A 22,377-nucleotide genomic window follows, 5' to 3' on the forward strand; every position below is an offset into this window, starting at 1 on the left:
GGTGGCATATGCATAGTGTATATAGTCTACAAATATATGCATATACATTATATTATATACATATGTACTATATACATATATGTATATTTCACATACGTAGAAGGTTTCCTTTATACATTCATTGAATTTAAAAAATGTGTCGGCTAAAAGAACTCTAATAAGTAAACAATAGTGGAAAAAATGTGAAGGTCATGCCTCACAGAAGCATTAGCAAATAGTGAGTTAGATGAAGAGGAAGGGAGTGTGACATTTTAAGGAACACAAAGCTTAGTGAGCCAAGGTTCAGTAACTGGCACATGAAAGGTATGTTCCCAGGGAAAGCAGGAACCACAGTTGATTTTGAGCTGAGTCTTGGCATACAAGAAGATGGCTGGGTGGAGAAAGATGAAGTCCAAAAGACAGGTAACCAAAATGGTGGGCCATCTGCATTGACGATTCAGGCTCAGCAGCTGGGCCTCAGTCAGAGGGGAGGCCATTCCTCCCTGTACCTTGAGGAAGCTCCTTGGCCCAGAGGAACCAGCAGAAATAGTCCCAGTGGCCCAGTAGGAAGCCATTCAGCAGGCACCATTGGGATTCCATCTTTGTGGTTTACCAGGGCTCCGGCAAGAGGGGACACCAAGCCTCCAGCAGCCCCCAAAGTGCCTGTAGATTGGTGCCTGAAAAACATGTGGGACAGAGTGTTGCCACTTCATCCCAGCACAGAGCTGTACAAGTTGCTTTCTTACACACACATACATACACACACACACACAAAATAGTGTTATGAGTAAAAAGTGGGAGTAAAGTTGGGACAAATGGAAGATGGCAAACCAGGATTCTTTGCATCCCATCCCCCACACCCATCCCCAGCAAGTGTAGCTGCCTGATAGTGATTCAGCTCTTGGATTTGTCCTCAAAGGATTACCTAAGCTAAATAGTCAGGAGGATTCTGGTGCCTTGCTTCCTGCCACTGCCACCGTGGTGGTGTGTACTATATAATCCCCGGGGCTGTGGTAGGCAGATTCTAAAAATGCCCTTCTTCCCACAGTATTTCATGCCCTAATTCCTGGGACCCGTGAACAGGATGAAACATCCTTCCCATAATTATGTTATGCTATATAGCACCGTTGATCTTAAGACAAGGAGATAACCTGAGTGGGCCTGATCTTATCATACAAACTCTTAAAAGTAGTGAGTTTTCTCTGGCTGGTGGCAGAAGGAGAATTGAGAGATATTCGAATCATGAAAAGGATTGCTGGCTTGAAGATGGAGGGGCCACATGGCAAGGAATATAAGCCCCCTGTAGGTGCCAAATGTGGCTCCTGGCTGACGTCAGGCAAGGAAAAGAGACCTTAAAGAAATGAATTCTACCAACAAAAAGAATGAGTTTGGAAGGGGATTTCCCCTCCCAAAGCCTTCATATGACACCCCAGTTGGGCCAACACCTTCATTTCAGCCTGTAAGACCCTGGGCAGAGAACCCAGCCATACCGTGTTGGACTTCAGACCCAGAGAAACTATCAGCTAATAAATGTGTGTTGTTTCAAGCCACTAAGTTTGTGGTCATTTATTACACAGCAACAGAAAACTCATAATACAGCCAATGTCACCGACTGAACTCTTCTCTAGGCCAGCTATGGGGTGGCCCTCCAGCCTCAAGAACGTATTTGAATTTCCATTCTACTGTCAAACCACAAAGACAAACAGATCAATACTCAGGCATTAGTAAACAAACCTGAGAAATGGTGATTATGTGGGGAAGTGGAACCATGGGAAAAGATTGGAATTCCTGATGATTTGGCAAGTGGGGACTTATGGGTTATTTTCACTTGGATAAACAAGGAATGTGACCTTGTTTTGAAGCAACGGGCTGGTGAGATCTCACAATTGTGCATAGTATTAGAATTTCTAGTAACATTTGGTGACAGTCTCTGAACAGGAAAGACAGTGGGAAAATAATTGTTCTGTAGTAAAAAGACAACAAGCCCTAGGGCCAGGTGATGAGTTTGTTTTGTAGCTTGCTAGCTGTCTGGTCTTGGGATTCTGCAAAATTTTCCTAACTTCTCTGAGCCCAAGCCTACTCATCTTAAAGTGAGGATAATAATTATCTAACGTGTTTGGGGAGAATTAAATGAAATAGTTCATGTAAAATCTCAATGCCTGCGGCACAGTGAAAAGAACAGGCTACCATTAATTTGTCTCCATTATTACGGTGGATTTTTTTTCACATCTTCCTTGTAATGGTTTTATAGTGAAAATCAATGAAATTGTAGCATATACTATAGACCAATGCTATCCTACTGAAATATAATGCCACACGTGTAATTTAAAAATTTCTAGTAGCCACATGAAAAAAAGTAAAAAGGCAAAATTATTTTAACAATATATTTTATTTAATACAATATACCAAAAAACTCATTTCAACATGTAATCAATATAAAAGTATATTATTAATATACTTTACACTTTTTTGTACTGTCTTCAAACATTTTTAACAGCTTTATGGAGCTATAACACATATACCACAAAATTCAATGGTTTTTAGTATATTCACAGATGTTGACAACCATTACCACAGTCAATTTTAGAACATTTTCATCACCTTAAAAAGAAACCTGGAATTTTTTAGTTATCACCCCCCCTGTTTCCCCACCCCCCGCCTAGTCCTAATCGACTACTACTCCACTTTCTGTCTCTGTAGATTTCTCTATTCTTGAATTTCATAGTAACGGAATCACATTATTTGTGGGTTTTTGTGACTGGCTTTTTACACTTAGCATAATGTCTTCAAGGTTCATCCAAGGCGTAGCACGTATCAGTACTTCATTCCTTTTTATGGTCAAATGATATTCTATTGTATACCACATAAGACTTTGAAATTTAGTGTGTATTTTCTACACTTACATTTACTGATATTTATATCCCAATTCACATTAGCCATATTTCAAGAGCTCAGTAGTAATATGTGGGACTGGGTTATAGTAATACGTGGTTAGTGGCTATGGCATTGGACAGGTATTAGGCCTTTAAATAAATATTTCAGTAAATGCCTCTTTACCCTTTGTTGGTTCTAAAATAAGCATAAATAAACCATAAATTGATAATTACTAGCTGTTTGAGAACACACTCACGTCACAACCCAGTGGCACATACCAAATCTAGATAGTGTTTTTAATCAATTCTCAGTTACAGTGAGTTACATTCTAAAAAGAAAATCAGAGTATAAGTGGTACACGGGCTTCTAATTTCAAATTCCAAAACATGTCACAAATCAGATCTACTTAGCCAAAGTAAAGTAACCCTGGGCAACCCCTGATAGCTAGGTTAAAACAAAGACCTATCTTGCACTAAAGAATACACATTGGTTTTCAAGGTAACTTTAACAGAGGACAACATATTTATTTCCTTTGCTTTTCCCTAAACGACATAGAAGTAACTTTTGGGCTCTACACAATCTTGTTTTTTCTTTTTAAAGTCAATAACCCCATATAGGAGAATGAAGAGTAAAGGAAATCAGAAATGGTGGGAAATAGGAGCAATGCATAACAGCTATGTACCAAAAACCAAACCCGTTGCCGTCAAGTCAATTCTGACTCATAGCGACTCTGTAGGACAGAGTAAAACTGCCCCATAGGGTTTCGAAGGAGTGGCTGGTAGATGTGAACTGCTGACCTTTTGGTTGGTAGTGTAGCCCTTAACCATTACGCCAGCAGGGTTTCCCAATAGCCGCGTAAGGACTCATTATTTCTGGATAGAAATAGGACACATCTGAACATATATAAGAAGCCCTGGACCAGGCGCAGTGGTAAAGAGCTCGGCTGCTTTCCAAAAGGTCGACAGTTCGAATCTACCAGCAGCTCCTCGTAAATCCTACAGGGCAGCTCTACTTTGTCCCATAGGGTTGCTATGAGTCTGAATTGACATGACAGCAATAGGTTTGGACCTACTGTTTGGCAGGTCCCATAAAAGGCCCCGGGGATTTAGTGATGAAAGTCTCTACCCTGAAGTTGTTGGGTGTGGGATGGTGGGAGACAAGTAAAACCCAGCAGAACAGCACTGTTCTGTATTGCAGCAGCCCTTCACACCTCACTCTACTGCTCACATCTCTCTGCCTTTGAGGTTTTTCCCAGGTTCCCCCTATTTGTCCTCAATCCCCTTGCCTTTCTCTGTGTCTGGCCCTGCTTTTAGAACCCTGTCTTGGTCTTAGCCTTGTTCTCAGGCCAGCCTTGCAGTGGGATGGGTGTTTCATTCTCTGTCTGCTGCCCTGCAGCACATGCAGACTTTACCCACGCCCTGCTCTGGCTCTAGGTCTAGTCAGGAAGCTGCTGAATCAAGAAGCTGCCACCACAGCTTCCGGCTCCAGCACTACTCTTGTGAGAAGAGGAAGTTGAGCTCAGTTTGCTAAGTATCATCATAGAAATAGTTCTAGTGGGGGATATTTGACTCAGCCTATATAGGGTCCAGAAAGGGTTCCCAGAGGGGCAGATGCTTGAAAGGAATTATCCAAGAATGAAAGGAAGGATAAGATTTTCTAGGCCTAAAAGAACAAAATGCATAAAACCAAGGAGACGTGAGAGTGTGATACCCATAGGGAATGAATGTAGGGCTAGAGAAGTGTGCCTGTGAGGGTGTGGAAGAAACAAGGTTGAACCTACAGAGAGAAATCAGGACATTCTAAGGAGTTTGACCTTTTATTTAGAAGATGATAAGGAGTCAGGCAGAAAGGCAAATGAGCTAATTATGTTGCTTTAAGAGTAAAGTTTATCTATATGGGCATATAACTAATGCATCATACACAACCTTTGAACTTCAAAATATTTTTGCTTCAATTACTTCCTTGATAAGCTCCATAGATCATTCATTCATAAAGGGTAGTTAGTGTGTGAACACTTGAAATGGAATTATAGTTCCCATGTGACTATTTCATGCTCATGTACGGGTATTTGCTTTTAATCAATCATTAGTATTGGGGAGTTGATTTTTTCCTGGTTTATTTTTCATTTGTCAGAATCTTTTTTATTAACCGAAGTTATCACTTCATGAAGAGTAATTGCACGCACATGAGATTCAGTCTGGGTAATGTCAATTCCATGTGGATTCTGCTATTTAAGTATTGTCTCCAAGATTATTTTTTCTTCTGTTTTCATTTTTTCTTTCTTTGACACTATAGAATTGCATATTCTACTCTTTTTAAAAGTAGATGAGATGCAAATATTAAAAAAAACACCAAGAACTTCTTTGAAGAGGTTGCTGCATTAAAAAAGAAAGAAAATCAATTTGTTTATTTTGTTCTAATATTTTGGATGTTTGACACGTTCGTGGGAATTTTTTAAAGTCACATTTTTATCTTTGAGCACCTTTGCTATAAAAGCTGAAGAGAAAGATGAAAGTTTTTTGAAAATAGTTGCCTTTAGTAAGAATAATTATGTCCAGAGCAATTTGTTGGTTTAGAAAAGAGGAAGGGACTCATTAGGGGCTTATTGCAGCTTCCTGCTCCAGGCAAGACTTACGTACTCAGGTAATCTTGGCCACCAAAGAACAATTTCAGTTCTACTTTCATATTTCATTAACTGATAAATCATAAATCAATAAAACATATTAAAAAAACCAAACCCATTGCCATCTTTTCCAACTCATGAAATATTAAAACATGCCATTTCTCTGTTAAGAATTTTGATAAGTAGCTGTATTTCATTGTTTATCATTCCTTAGCTTTGTTTTTATATAGTTTCATTGCATCTATATACATTATTAAAAAAAAAAAACCATTGCCATGGAATCAATTCTGACTCATAGTGACCCTATGAAACAGAATAGAACTGTCCTATAGGGCTTCCAAGGCTGTAATCTTTACAGAAGCAGACTGCCACATCTTTCTCCCACTGAGTGGCTGGTGAGTTTGAATCACAGACCTTTCAGTTCACAGCCAAGTGCTTTAACCACTGCGTCACCAGAGATCCTTCAAATTAATTTTTAATTCTTGTTTTCATCTTCATAGGCTATCATGCTTTATATATTAATGTGGGACTTACCCTTTTGAACTAATATTATATCGTCAAGATTAATCCATATTTTTGGTGTCACTGTAACTTATTGATTTATTGCCATACAATATTTTCTGTGAGAATACATCACAGATTATTCATTCTTTCCCCCATTAACGTACATATGAGTTGTTTCCAAGTTTCTGCTTTTATGAAAAGTGGGGATATGATCATTATTGTACCTGGTTCCTGTTGTATATGTGCAGGAATTTCTCTTGATGTGTACCTAGTAGTGGAATTATTGGCCCTTCGGGTATATGAATATTCAATTTGGGGCAATAATGACAAAATATTTTCCAAAGAAATCACCTCAACTTGGCAATTTGTATTTTTATGAGCCATGTATGATTCTGTGAATCCACAGCTTTCCCAGCACATAGCACGGACTTCTTAAGTTGACGCCATCTGAATGGGTGTAAAATGGTGTCTCACTGGTTTTTATTTGCATTTCACTGATTAAAAATGCTGCTGAACAAAAGTTCTTAATTTTAATATAGTCTGAAAGATGTTTACCTATAGTCTAAGAGTTTTAAAGTTCTGTTTTTGATAGTAAAGTCAGTCATCAATTCATCTGGAGCAGATTTTTTTTTTTTTTTTTAATATATGATGTGAGGTAGGGACTCAGTTTTATCTTTTTCCAAATGAATAACCATTTCTTCCTGCTACAATTATTGAACAGCTCCTCCTTTCCCCACTTACTGACATGCCATCTTGGTCAGATACTGAACTTTCTTATGTGGGTCTGTTTCTGGGATTTCTATTCTATTCCATTTATTAATTTATAGATTGTTGCACCAATCCCACACCATTTTATTAACTCCAGCTTGACAGTGAATCCTGATAGCTGGTAGGGCAAATCCTTCCTCCCTGAGCTTCTTCTAAATCTTTCTAAAGGATTCAAGGACTATTCTCGATTACTTGGTTGTAGTATATTATCTTCCTTAGTACACTGTTGGGTTTGATTTAATAATATTTTGTTGAGTATTTTTGTATGCATACTCATGAATAGAATGAGACTTTTATTTTTCTTTCTCAAAATCCCTTTGTCTGGTTTTGAAATCAAAGTTATACTGTTCTTGTAGAATGAGTTGAGAAATATCCCCCTTTTTTATTAAATGAAAGAATTTGTATGAAATTGAGAAAATCTGTTCCTTGAAAACTTAGTAGAATTAATCCACAAACCAACCTGGGTCTGTGTTTTCTTTTTGAGTTTTTTTAAAAGCACAGCCTCAATTTCAAGCTTGTTTTTTTTTCTTCAGTCATATTTTCCTTGAAATTTGTCTGTTTCTTTTAATTTAAAAAAATTATGCCCGAAAGGACATGAACAGAACCTTCACCAAAGAGAACATCTAAGCAGCCAACAAACATATGAAAAGATATTCACGATCATTAGCCATTAAAAACCCAGCACTGTCAATAGAGAGATGCGAATCAAGACTACAATAAGATATCATCTTATCCCAGCTAAAATGGTACTGATTAAAAATAACAATGTTGGCGAGGAAGTGGGGAGATTGGAATCCTTATCCGTTGTTGGCAGGACTGTAAAATGGTGCAACCACTGTAGAAAATGTTATGGCACTTTCTCAAAAAACTAGAAATAGAACTACTCTTTGATACAGCAATCCCGCTCCTAGGGATATACCCCACAGATCTAAAAATAATAACATGAGCAGATGTTTGCACACCTATGTTCATAATAGCAAAGAAATTGGATACAACTGAAATGCCCATCAGTGGTTGAAGGAATAAGCAAATTGTGGTATGTACACACAAAAGAATACTAAGCAACTATAAAGAACAATGATGAGTCCACAAAACATATTACAACATGGAGGGCATAATGCTAACTGAAATAAATCAAGCATATAAAAAAATTGTATAATCCCTCTTTTATAAGAAGACAAGAATAGAAAAATATAAAGAGACCAAAGTTCATTTGTGGCTATGGGGGAGAGGGGTGGAGTGGGGAGAGTAGCTTAGATCTTAGAGACTTGTTATTTTTAGTGATGGGAAAAGTGACATCAAATGTGGATGTAGTAAGTACAATACAAGCAAAGTAAAAATGAGTGTTTGAGAACCTATGGATGGGTATAGGCAAATTGGTATATGGGTAGGTACAGGTGTGTACATAGGTGAGAACAGATATAAATATCTGTAAAAAAATATATATATCTGTAGGTACACGTAAATACAAATATGTAGGTGCAGGCCCATATATTCACTGAAGACACAAATATGGACACTCCTCAAATATTACCGAAAACCATCTAAGACTGGTTTTCTGGGTTTGAAGGCTTAGGACCATAGTCTCATGGGACAACTCAGTCAATTGGCATAATACCAAAAAAAAAAAAAAAAACCCCAAACCCCTTGCCATCAAGTTGATTCCGGCTCATAGCGACCCTATAAGACAGAGTAGAACTGCCCCATAGAGTTTCCAAGGAGCACCTGATGGATTCGAAATACCGACTTTTTGGTTACCAGCCATAGCTCATAACTACTATGCCACTGGCATAACAGAGTTCACAAAAATCATGATCTGCATCCTAGTGAAGTGAGTAGCATCTGGGGTCTTAAAGGCTTATGAACAGCCATCTAAGACACAACTACGGGTCTCTACTCATGAAGAGCAAAACAGTAAGAACATTCCCAAAACTCAGAGAAGAAACAAGTCTACACAAGCCACAACCTCATCTAACCTGAGACTAGAAGAGCTAGATGATGCCCGGCTACCACCACTGACCATTCTGACCAGAATCACAATAATTGGTTCCAGTTAGAATGGGAGAAAAATGTGGAGCAAAACTCAAATTCTACTTAAAAAAAAAAAAAAAAAGCCAGACAAACTGGAACAGTAGAGAACAGAGGACTACCTAAGACTCTTTCCCTGAGACCCTCTTTAAACCTAGAATGGAGCCTATCCCGTGAGATCACCTTTTGTTGAAATAGCAGAGTGACACACAAAATTAAGGCGACTACCCATAAGATCAGTGCTCTATTTAAAAACCATCTGAAAGAGTCCAAATGTCAACTATTACCCAGAAGCAAAGCTGAGAAGATAAGGGGGCAGGGAAACTGGAGTACTGGCAATGGAACAAACAGAATGTGGACACATCGTGATAAATGTAACTAATGTCACTGGAACAGTTTATGTGGAAATCAAATGGGAACCTAACTTTCTCCGTAAATTTTGACCAAAACCTCAATGAAAGTACTATTTAAAAAATTATTCCCAGACGCCTGGGGTCTTAAAAGCTAGTAAGTGGCCATCTAAGATGCATAAATTGTCTCAACCCACCTGGAGCAAAGGAGAATGAAGAAGACCAAAGACACAAGGAAAATAAGAGCCCAAGAGTAAATAACGGTCACGTATTTTTTTTTTAAACCAGAGACTCCATCAGCCTGAGACTGGAAGAACTAGACGGTGCCCAGCTACCACCAATGACTGCCCTGACGGGGACCGCAACAGAGAATTCCTGATGGTGCAGGAGAAAAGTGGGATGCAGGCCTCAGATCCTAGTAAAAAAGACCAGACTTACTTGTCTGATTGAGGCTGGAAGGACCCCAGAGGTCATGGCCCCCGGACTCTCTGTTAGGCCAAAACTAAAACCATTCTAGAAGCCAACTCTTCAGACAAAGATTAGACTGGACTGTAAGACATAAAATGATACTGGTGAGGAGTGTGCTTCTTGGTTCAAGTAGACACATGAGACTATGTTGACAGCTTCTGTCTGGAGGTGAGATGAGAAGGCAGTGGGAGACAGGCGTGGGATGAATGGACACAGGAAATACAGGGTGGAAAGAAGAAGTGTGCTGTCACATTGTAGGGAGAGCAACTAGGGTTATTTAACAATGTGCGTATAAGTTTTTGTATGAGAAAATGAATTGTAAACTTTCACTTAAAGCACAATAAAAAAAAAATTATTACCAGAGATATTGATAGTATTCTCTTGCTATTTTAACTTTACTTACATCCCCATATACATTCATAATATTGTTTATCCTCTCACATTATTTTGGTCAGTCTTGTGGAATTTTACTTGTTAGATATTCACAGACCAAACATTTTATCTTCGTTGAGTTCCTCTTTTTGTCTTCTTTGACACAATTTTAGGTAGATTGTGGGTCTAAATGTGTAATGCAAAACAATAAACTCTAGCATATAATGTAGGACACTATCTTCATGACTTTGGGTGGGGAAATATTTTTAGCAGAACACAATAAGTATGCACATAAGAAAAATTCCCAGTAGTCTGGAACATGGCATTGGTTTCTTTTTCACACAAACTTACTGAAACCAGCTGGTCCAGTAAGAACCATATTCATACAAAGGGAAAGTTGATAAATTGGACTAAGTTAAAGTTAAGAATTACTATCCAGCAAATTATATCATTAAGTTAATGAAAAGGAAAGCGACAGAGTAGTAGAAGATATTCACAACACTTAGAGCTAATATTCATATTCCAAATATAATTTTAAAAAACTTTAAATTAATAGAAACAGAATAGAAAATTGGGCTGGGGCTTGAATAGACATATCATAATTCAGGAAATCTAAATGGCCAGTAAATAATGAAAAGACGCTCATCCTCATTAGTTATTAGGAAGATGTAAATTAAAACTACAGTGAGAAGCTACTTATATTGGCTTCCTAGGGCTGCTGTAACAGTATACTACGAACTGAGTTGCTTATAAACCAAAAAAATCAAATCTGTTGCTGTTGAGTCAATTCTGACTCATAGCGACCCCATAGGACAGAGTAGAATTGCCCCATAGGGTTTCTGTAATGGATAAGATTGTGTGTCAACTTGGCTGGGCCATGATCCTCAGTGGTTTGCTAGTTGTATGACGGTGTGATCATTTCCGTGATGAGATTTGATATTATGTGATCACCTCCATGATGGGATCTGCTGCGAGTAGCTAATCGGTTGAAAGGGAATTTCCTTGGGGGTGTGGCCTGCATTGAATATAAGTAGATATTCTGGCAAGACTTGCAGGATTTTGCTCATTCTGGTTCCTGCAGCTAGCTCCTGTTCATCTGATCTCTTGTTCTTGGGACTTGAGTTAGCAGCTTACCTGCTGTCTTGCCTGCTGATCTTTGGGATTTGTTGATCTTCACAGCCTGTGAAAAAGAGCCCTGCTTTCTCTGACCTGCCAGTCTTGGGTTCACCAGCCCCTGCATCAGGAGGAGCCTGAACCACAACTTGGCATGTTCTAGCCTCTATAACCATGTGAGCCATTTTCTTGATATAAAACTCTCTGTTATTTGCTTTACTGGTTTTGCTTCTTTAGAGAACCCAGTGTGGTTCTAGGGAAACAAAATTATAAGGATAAGTTTTCTAAATTGGTTCTCAAGTCTAGTTACCCTTAAAGGTGTTGATGACCCTGCTTCTAGTAGTACAGAGGGCACTGCTAATCCATGGTGTGAGGTGGCAATTAAAAAATGCAAAATATCACTGCTGATAGATCAGGTATTGGTGAAAGGCGAGACTCTGGGTGATTGCATGTGTGATACCTTTCTACTGTTCCGTCAGAATGAGAAGTATAAGGAAGCTGGTTAGTTGGTCCTACTTTCGCCACACAAACTGGTGAAAGAAAAAGACGCACTCAGGGCTTCAGAGTCAAAGCTCAAGTGCCACATAAATTATCTCAAAGTTTCCGCTTGTGCTTTGAAAGAAAGCCTCATGTCTTGTAGTAATAGAGCTAATATTGCTGAAAACCAAACCCAAAGTCTTATTGTAAGAGTGGCTGAATTACAATGCTGACTCAACTGCCAACCTCGAGAGGCATCTGAAGTTAAAGTGAGGGCATTGATTGAGAAGAAATGGGATCCTGAAACTTGGGATGGGGGCATATGGGCAGATAATAATGAAGCTGGAGATATTGAGCCCTTGACAAACTTGTTCCTCATAGTTGTGGTAAAAGGTGTGTTCTCTGGGCACTCCATGTGTGGGTCTGTGAGTCAAGCCTGATAAATCCACTCTAGCATGCCAATTTCTCTAAGCCTTTGGATACCTTCTTCTGCGGTATACCAAGGCAGGTCTGGTACTTCAATCTGATTTAGTGTAGGCCACTGTGGAATCCATGCTTCAGCAACCCAACCAAATAAACTATTAGATCCTTTCCCAACTTCTCAAGCTGAAACATTGAAGAATCTGTGCTTAGTAGACCCTTATCAATAAACTCAGAATGATCCATCTTTATGTTACTTGCACCATTATCCCACACCCTTAATATACATTCTCACACATATTCCCCAGGTTTCTGTTTGTACCTATCAGAAAAGTCAAGCAGTTCTTCTGGAGTGTAGCATACCTCTTCCTGGGTCACACTTTGTACTTCACCTTTTGGGGCTCCCTGGTCCTTAAGTCTAGTTATAGGTCTAGAAGCCAAAACTGGTAGTGAGGAAGAGTTTTGAAAACATTCAGCATTGTCTTGTAAAGCATATGCCTCAGGCAATGCCCCAGGCAATGACTCAGACAAGGGCTCTGTTTTAGTCATCTAGTGCTGCTATAACAGAGATACCACCAGTGGATGGCTTTAACAAAGAGAAATTTATTCTCTCACACTCTGGTAGGCTACAAGTCCAAATTCAGGTGTCAGCTCCAGAGGAAGGCTTTCTTTCTTTGCCAGCTCTGGAGGAACGTCCTTCCTTGTCCTTAATCTTCCCCTGGTCGAGAAGCTTCTCAGGCACAGGGACCCCATGTCCAAAGGACACACTCTGCTCCTGGTGCTGCTTTCTTGGTAGTATGAGGTCCCCAACTCTCTGCTTGCTTCCCTTTCCTTTTATCTCTTGAGAGATAAAAGGCGGTACAGGCTACACCCGGTGAATCTCCCTTTACATTGGATCAGGAATGTGACCTGGTAAGGGTGTTACAATCCCACCCTAATCCTCTCCAAGATAAAATTACAATCATAAAATGGAAGACAACCATAGAATTTTGGGAATCATGGCCTAACCAAGTTTATACACAAATTTTTTCAGGGGGAGTGGGACATAATTTCATCCATGACAGGCTTTTTAGAGGCAGCTGGGCCTATTTCATTAGATGGTATCATGGATTGAATTGTGTCCTCCCAAAATATGTGTCAACTTGATTAGGCCATGATTCCCAGTATTCTGTGGTTGTCCTCCATTTTGTGATTTTCCTATGTCTTACAAATCATAATCTCTGCCTGTGGCTAAAGAGGATTAGGGTGGGATGTAACACCCTTGCTCAGGTCACATCCCTGATTCCATGTAAAGGGAGTTTCCCTGGGGTGTGGCCTGCACCACTTTTTATCTTAGATAAAAGGAAAGAGAAGCAAGGAGAGAGAGGGGAACTCATACCACCAAGAAAGAAATACCGGGAGCGGAACACGTTATTTGGACCCTGGGTTCCTGCACAGAGAAGCTCCTAATCCAGGGGAAGATTGCCGAGAAGGACATTCCTCCAGCGCTGACAGAGAGAGAAAGCTTTCCCCTGGAGCCGATGCCCTAAATTTGGACTTGTAATCTACTAGACTATGAGAAAATAAATTTCTCTTTGTTAAAGCCACCCACTTGTGGTATTTCTGTTATAGCAGCACTAGATTGAGACAGATAGGGTTAACTGTGCTGGTAGAACAAAAGAACTGTTAAAAGATTACCATCTAGAAGTTGGGTAAACAGGAACCACACCCTGTCAACATGAGATAAGGTTGAAACAACCCTTGAATTACTGTATCCTCCTTAGTGTTTTTCTAGCCCCTTCCCCCTTTACAGGCTCCTATATGCACAGAAAGAACAAAATGTGACCACTGTTTAACCTTCCTTAGTGCTCTGAAGATGGAGATGTAGTGCCAAAGATCAATGCGCTTGCGCTATATCCCACAATAAGTGATGCCAAGGGCTGCCAAGAAGACTCCATCTTGAATATCAGCAGGTTCCATCTTGGATTCCAGACGTGTGTGCAACCTAATTAACATGCACTGCCACTCTGAGAAGTACCCCGCCTCCGCAAGAACCCACTACATATTCATTACTCTATCATCTCCACTGAACCCATATAAGCCCTAGCCTTGCTTCCCTTTTCCAATCAGCGTTTTGGAGAGGCTTAGTCCCCTGCTGACTCCTTTGGCTTGACTCAAGAAAAATAAAGCTTGCTGAAGATAAAGTTTGTCTTTTGTGTGTATTCTTACTCAGGAAAAGACAAGGACCCTTTGAGTCAGATTGGTGATTGGTAACAAGATGACTAAGACAGACGGGACTGGTGGGGCTCATGGTTTTACGGGGCAGGGTGGTTTAGCAGACCAACATGGAGTAATCTCTTCAGATGGGAGTGACAGGACTGGTTCTGTTGGCGGGAGTGATTCATGAAGGGGAGGCCGTGTCCCCTTGAGGAAGGACTCCAATACACTGCCAAAACTTATACTGTTAACCTCTCTCCCAGCCTTCCCCAGAGGGGAAGAGTGATTGGTCATTGGGGAAAAGGAAATAATCAGGCTTTTTGGGGATTACTGGGTACTGGCCCTGAACTGACATTAATTCCAGAAGACTCCAAATGTCACTGTGGCCCACCAGTCAGTGTGGGGGCATATGCAGGTCATGTTATTAATGGAGTGTTAGCTCATGTCTGTCTCACATTATGTCCAGTGGGTCCCTGAACCCATCCTGTAGTGATTTTCCCAGCTCCAGAATGTATAACTGGAATAAATATACTCACTGTGTGATTCCATTCACGTACAATTAAGAAAAAGGAAAAGCTAAATTATATTACTTAGGCATACAGACTCAGAGAGCAAAGGTATGAAGAGACTACCATGAAAATCAATATAATGATAACCTTCCTGGGGCAAAGAGTTGTGATTTATAAGAGGCACACTGAGGGCTTCTGGTCTGACAATGTTCTATTTCTTGATCTGGGTTCTTATTATAAATATGTTCACTTTAAAATAATTTATTAAGATGAAATTTATGCTTTATATAATTTTTGCATGTGTGTTAAATTTCACAATTTTAAAGGTTCAAAGAAAATAAATGAGTCTAAAAAAAGTTGTGACAATATTAATTTCAGAAAAAAAATAATTTAGTTGAAAGCATTAAGCATGCTAATGAGGGACATTTTTTCATTGATAAAAGGTGGTTCCAGAAAAGATAAAATTCTCTGTCTTAAACAGAATTCCCAGTAGCCTGGAATACGGTCTTGGTTTCTTCCTCCTCCTAACATCAACCTTCTGTAAATTGTTGGTCTACAGACCTCTGTTCATGCCAAGAATCTATATAAAAATGAAATGGAACCAGTACACATCTATATAAAAATACTGCCCCCTTCCCTCCAAAAAGACAAAAAAGATATGGCAGGTTGAATATATGTACCAGAAAAATATCATGAGAGAGCAGAGAAAATTAGGAGCAAATATGCCTCCATGAAGACGTTTCAGGAACTAGCATATGATGAAGAACTTATACTGAATAAAGAAATCCAAGCTCCACTGAAGGCACTGGCAAAAAACAAGGCTTTAGGAATTGATGGAATACAAAGGGAGATATTTCAAAAAAGGATGCGGTACTGGAGGTGCTCACTTTTCTACGCTATGAAATTTGGAAGACAGCTACCTGGCCAACTGACTGGAAGAGATCCATATTTGGGCCCATCCCAAACAAAGGAGATCCAACAGAATGTGGAAATTATCAAACAAAATCATTAACACCACATGCAAGTAAATTTGTTCCTTCTTCTGGCAGCCCATGGTATATTCGATTTTCTTTGCCAACACCATAATTCAAAGGCATCAATTCTTCTGTCTTCCTTTCAGCTCTCGCAAGCATATGACGTGACTGAAAATACCATGGCTTGGGTCAGGAGCACCGTAGTCCTCAAAGTGACATCTTTGCTTTTTAACACTTTAATGAGGTCTTTTGCAGCAGATTTCCCAGTGCAATACGTTGTTTAATTTCTTGACTGCTGCTTCCATGGGTGTTGATTATGGATTCAAGTAAAATGAAATCCTTGACTACTTCAATCTTTTCTCCCTTTATAATGATGTTGCATATTGGTCCTGTTGTGAGGGGTTTTGTTTTCTTTATGTTGAGGCGTAATCCATACAGAAGGCTGCGGTCTTTGACCTTCATCAGTAAGTGCTTCAAGCCCTCTTCACTTTCTTCAAGCAAGGTTGTGTCATCTGCATATCGCAGGTTGTTAACGAGTCTTCCTCCAATCCTGATGCTGCATTCTTTTGCATACACTACAGCTTCTAGGATTGTTTTCTCAGCATACATATTGAACAAGCATGGTGAAAGGATACAACCCTGATGCACACCTTCCCTGACTTTAAACCATGAGGTATCTTCTTTTTCTGTTCGAACAACTATCTTTCTGTCTATGACAGCCCTGATTAGAGATCAGTGAAATAATGTCTTCAGAGAATTTAAAGTCCTCAAGAAAGAGCATGTGACTGAAGAATTATATGTCCAGTTAAATTGGTATAGAGTTAAAACATGTAAGTACATTTCAGAATATAAAAGAATTCAGGGTATATACAACCTATGAGAAAAACTGGTGGTGTAGTGGTTAAGTGCTACAGCTACTAACCAAAAGGTTGGCAGTTCGACTCTACCAGGCCCTCTTTGGAAACTCTATGGGACAGTACTACTCTGTCCTACAGGGTCGCTATGAGTTGGAATCGACTTGAGGGCAATGGGCTTGGTTTTTCAGTTTTTAAAACCTGTGAACTCTTCCAGAACAAACTACTAGATGATTTACTTTCAGCCAACTAAGAGATGAATGTAGAAACTATGGCAAAAGGAAATTTTGTAAAATACTGAATTTATATAACTATGAGAATGGAATAAAATGTAAATGTCATAAATTATGATGTTAAAGTAATATTATTTCTAACAAAAATTGGGACAGAAAGAAAAAAATATAAAGGCCCAAGTAATATTGTTAAGAAAATTCATCTGGCATTGGGATTTTTCCCAAGTTCTCTGCGTGATTCTAATACACAGCAAAGTTTAGGAACCACTATATAAAGAATATAATATACTATTTATGGGCATAATAGTACTCTCTCTCCTGTTTAAGCCTCTATGGTCCGTGATACACATACCAAACACTGGTGACTTCTGCCAGGCTTGTTGACAAACTGGGAAACACCAGTGTGTAACAACCTGCATATTGAATCTTTTATGAGAACATTGAGGTTTTTTTTTTTTTTTTCTTGATATGACACATTGTTAATGTACAGTCTTAGGCAGAACAAGTTGTTCTTGACTATGAATCTGGCCAATTGTTGTAAAACCCACCAACAAGGGACATACTGAATAAATCCTATCAGTGTACCCCTACTCAGAACATCCATATCAACTACAGAGATTGATAAAGGAACAGCAAGCACAGTGCAGATAAAAAATAAGTAAATTGAAAATAAACAAAAACCTAACTCCTGGTAAGCTCTAGTATCCAGAAAATTCAACAATATTTGGGGGCTCCTCATAGGAAGGCCTCCAGTCATAAACCTTGTCTTTCTTCTCTATTCCCATTACTTCCTTATTCCATCCTGGGTTTCCCCATCCTTCAATAGTACTTCATAGATTTTTTGTGTGTGTGTAGTATTCTTGCACATCTTTCATTAGATAAATTTCTAGGTATTTTATATATTTTGATGCTATTGTAGCAATTCACAATTTCACTTTTTAACACTGGTTAGTATGTAGAATTGATGTAGTACCAACAACTTGCTAAACTTGTCAACACTAATGATTTCTCAGTAGGTTCTTTTATATTTTCTAAGAACAAAGTATATAAGTTTTACTCCTTCTTTCCTAATTCTTATACCTTTTATTTTGTTGTTATTGTTGAAAATATACACAGCAAAACATATGCCAATTCAACAGCTTCTACATGTACAAATTTGTGACATTGATTACATTCTTCCAGTAGTGCAATCATTCTCACCCTCCTTTTCTGAGTTGTTCCTCCTCCATTAACACAAACTCACTGCCCCCTAGGGTTCCTATCTAATCTTTCGAGTCAGTTTGATCCCATATAGATGGTTCTTTATAGGCCCCACATAGACCGTCCTAACTTGTCTGTGAGTTTGTTATACTGTGGTGGTTTGCGTGTTGCTGTGATACTGGAAGCTATGCCACCAGTATTTCAAATACCAGTAGGGTCATCCATGGTGGACAGGTTTTAGTGGAGCTTGACTCCATCTATGTCATTAAGGTTGATTCTACTTTGAGGAGGCAGCTCTTCCCCAGTTGTATTTTGAGTGCTTTCCAACCTGAAGGGTTCATCTTCTGGCACTATATTAGACAATGTTCTGCTGCTATTCATAAGGTTTTCATGGATAATTCTTTTCAGAAGTAGACTGTTGGGTCCTTCTTCCTAGTCTGTCTTAGTTTGGAAGCTCAGCTGAAACCTGTCTGCCATGGGTGACCCCGCTGGTATCTGAACAGTGGTGGCATAGCTTCCAGCATCACAGCAACATACAAGCCCCTACAGTACGACATACTGACAGACACATGGGGGTAGGTAGCTGCCAGGTAGCTGTCTTCCAAATTTCTTGGCATAGATGAGTGAGCATTTCCAGTGCTGCATTGGTTTGTTGAAACTTCTCAACTGGTATTCCTTCAATTCCTGGAGCCTGCTTTATTTTTCTCTTTAGCACTAATTTCTGATAAATAAGAAGTGGAGATGGTTGAAATTTTAAGTTGAGGGTCAATGTGTACTTCATTGAGAAGATGACATTTGAGAAAATGCTTGAAGAAGGTGAGGGAATTATGAGAAATTTGAGTGTAAGTGGAAAATAATGATTCAGCTGACAGGAAGAGATTGAAGAAAAAGAAGAGATAAATGATGGAAGGAGGTCTGGGGAATGAAGAAGGGATGTATCAGGAGCATAGGCAAAGGGGTTGACACCATAAATGGAAAAGACAACTCATTTTCTAAGAGAAAATGACTTGAAAATAAGTTCAGAGTAAAAGGGCATTGTAAATTGTTGACTTTTATACTAAGTTAAGGCGATATTAGCTAACCAAAACCAAACCCTTTGCTGTCGAGTCCATTCCAACTCACAGCAACCCTATAGGACAAAGTAGAGCTGCCTGTTATGTTTTCAAGGCTGTAATCTTTACCCTGTTGGTGTAGTAGTTAAGTGCTACAACTGCTAAACTAAAGGTTGACAGTTCAAATCCACCAGGCGCTCCTTGGAGACTCTATGGGACAGTTCTACTCGGTCCTATAGGGTCGCTATGAGTCAGAATTCACTCAACGGCAACAAGCTTGGTTTTGGTTTAATTTTTACTGAAGCAGGTTGCCTCATCTTTCTCCCGTGGAGAGGCTGGTGGGTTCAGCCAATGACCTGTTGGTTAGCAGCCTAGTGCTTAACCACTGTGCAACCGGGGCTCTTTAAGGTGATATTAGCAACCTTAAATCTTGTGTGGCATAGGATGAAGTCTAAAGAAATAGTGGTGATATTAGTAAAGAAAATAAAGTTCATCGGATAGAAAGCTAAGAATACCATAACTTTGAGAGCTGAAGTATAGAATAAGCTTATTTAGGATGGTACATGGAAACACTCAGTATTTAATGAATTTTGAATATGACAGCTTATAAAGGAAGTACCATGAAAATAATAACATGATTTTATTATTTTGAGAAGAACATAAAATGTCTGAAGGAAATTCAGGGAATAAAATTTATCAGGCGTGTACCAGAAATCTATTTATTTTCAATAAACACAGGTTAGTTCTATGTTCCCTGGCAATGAAGGCAAAAATAACTACATTATGGAGTATAGTTTTCATTGTCTGAGGTAAAAATGTATTCAAAATCATTGATATTGGGACATATTTTTCCAGAACTAAACTTTAGGATAAATTTACCATAAAAATAGGCCCCTTTTTATATATAAGCGACATTGAATAACATAAGAGACAACATTTTTAGTATGGTTTTATTAAAAACAGGGAATTACTACTAAAAACTTTATAAACCAGAGGGATGACATCAAATCACAGGTAAACAAGGTTCCAGGACACTTGCTTTGTGATGAGCTCACACTATAGGAATGTATATTCTTAGCATCGTTTAAGTTCTGAATAACAACTGCCTACAGTTCACAGTGGAAGACTAATCATTGTGCTTGGTTGTACCTCAGCATGTGTATCAACAAGTGAATCACTGGATATAAATGTAGACCCTAATAGCCAGAGGCTGGGGTTTAATAATCACAGGAGGATATTACATATGACCTCAGTCCTCTCAAGACAGGGATATGGAGCTGATACTTGTTATAAAAAGTAAAGACCCTTGAAAGAATTTTCCCTCTGGGTAAGGGGATTAGAAAAACCGGTTATTAAATCAGAAGAGTCAAGGAAGATTGCTCTGAGCAGGCCTCATTTGGGATCGGGAGTCATCCCTTCGCTCCAAGAGAAACCAAAACTGAAAGCTAAGCTTCTCCCAGATGTGAAATCAAATTTATCCTACCACTACAGTGAGGGAAGCCCAAGCTGAGACATTAATATTAAAACTGGTGCTGGGCCCAGGAAAACCACCTAGGGTGCCTGGCGAAAGCAAACATGAAACTGCTCTATAGGAATGGTCCCTCAACAGTGGTTACGTGAATTTTACACTCCAGGCTCACAAGTGAAAATGGAAACACACTCGGGGTATACAACACAATAAAAAATGACAATACACATGATATTTGATAATAGTCCACAAAAACACAATAAGTAGGAAGATAAGCAACCTCAAAAGCTTGGGTTATAGAAAATATGTCTGCAAAAGCAATTACTTTTTAAGTTATTAAAAAGATGAAAGAAAAAACAGAAACCAAAATTACAGGAGATACATATGAAAGGGTGAGTAATTTTTATTAAAAAGATATATATATATATATATATACACATAGAGGTGTATAATTTATATTATATGTATAATATATAATTTCTAGAAATGAAAAACTTAGTCATTCAAATTTAAAAACTCAATGAACTTATTAAAATACAGATTATACATAATGAAGAAAGAAGTAGTAAAGTAGAAGATGGAGCTGAGAAAACTAGAATGCGTCGTGGACTGATAAAAGGATGGAAACTATGACTGACAGGTTAAAAGACACAAAGGGTAGACTGAAAGGCCCTGTATATGTCTAAAAGTGGTTTCAGAGAGAATAGAGAAAATGCAGGAGAAGCTGTATATGAAAACTTCATGACTGAGAATTTTCCAGAAATGAGGAAGGAAATAAATTCCCAAATTACAGAAATGATACAACTAGAGAAGAAGAAATAAAAACAAACCCATCTCTAGTGTCTTAGTCTCCTAGTGCTGCCATAACAAAATCCCAAACAGTGGGTGGCTTTAAAGAACAAAAATGTATTTTCATGCATTTCTGGAGGCTAGAAGTCCAAATCAAGGTCTTGGCTCTGTAGATTCCTTCTGGCGGCTTGGAGAGGGGGACTTTTCTATGCCTCTTTCCTAGTTTCTGGTGGCTGCTGGCAATCCTTGGTGTTTCTTTGCTCCTTATGCATGCATCTGCTTCCAGAGTCACATGGTGTCTATCCTCCCCTGTGTGTCACTCCCTTTTGATAAGACACCACTAAGAAGGAATTAGGATGAGAACCCACCCGACCCCAGTACATCCTCATTTGACCTAACTGATAACAAAAGAAAAGCTCTATTTCCCCAAACAAGGTCACATTCACAGGTAGGAGGATTAGAACACAGTTCAATCCATCACCCGCTGATATATCACAGGGAGACTACAAAATACCTAAAAGAAAAGGAAACTCATAAAGCAACCTAGAAGAAAAGATGGATTCTACAAAATACCTCAGCCAAAGAGAGAAATCTGAAAGGCAACCTGGAATAACAATTATGTTGAGAACAAATAAATCAATAGTAACCCCAAAAAACAACAACAACAAAAAACCAAACCTGTTGCCGTTGAGTCCATTCTGACCCATGGCAACCCCATAGCAACTATAAAGATCAGAGAACAATACCTTTAAAACGCTGCATGAAAAGAACTGTCAGACATAATCTATATCAAGCAAAACTATGATTCAAGAATGAAAGTGAAATAAAGACATTTTCAGTAAAACAGATTGAGGAAGTTTGCCTCTTATAGACCCTCACAGAAAGAAAATTGAGCTAAGGAAGAATGAGATGCAAGAAGCAATGGGGATCAAAAAACTGCTAAACATATGGGTAAATCTAAATGAGTATTGGACTAATAAAACATCTTTCTTCCTCAGAGTAGCTGGTGGTTTCAAACCACTGACCTTTCAGTTAGCAGTCGATCGCTTTAACCACTGCACCATCCATTAAAACCCATTGCCGTTCAATCGATTCCCACTCATATCGACCCTATAGGACAGGGTAG

At 38.9% G+C, this 22,377-nt stretch overlaps 1 protein-coding gene across 1 annotated transcript in view; it reads right to left on the minus strand.

Moving 5' to 3' along the window:
• Positions 1 to 568: 568 nt before the first annotated feature.
• LYRM7 (LYR motif containing 7) overlaps positions 569 to 22,377 on the minus strand; it is an 87,394-nt gene continuing 65,585 nt past the window's right edge. Inside the window, exon 5 of the mRNA XM_049873080.1 lies at positions 569 to 656. Within this exon, the coding sequence (XP_049729037.1) occupies positions 589 to 656 (68 nt within the window). The 3' untranslated portion in view covers positions 569 to 588. The remainder of the gene's footprint in view (positions 657 to 22,377) is intronic.

The sequence above is a fragment of the Elephas maximus genome, chromosome 2 (assembly GCF_024166365.1).
Source record: "Elephas maximus indicus isolate mEleMax1 chromosome 2, mEleMax1 primary haplotype, whole genome shotgun sequence".
NCBI lineage: Eukaryota > Metazoa > Chordata > Mammalia > Proboscidea > Elephantidae > Elephas > Elephas maximus.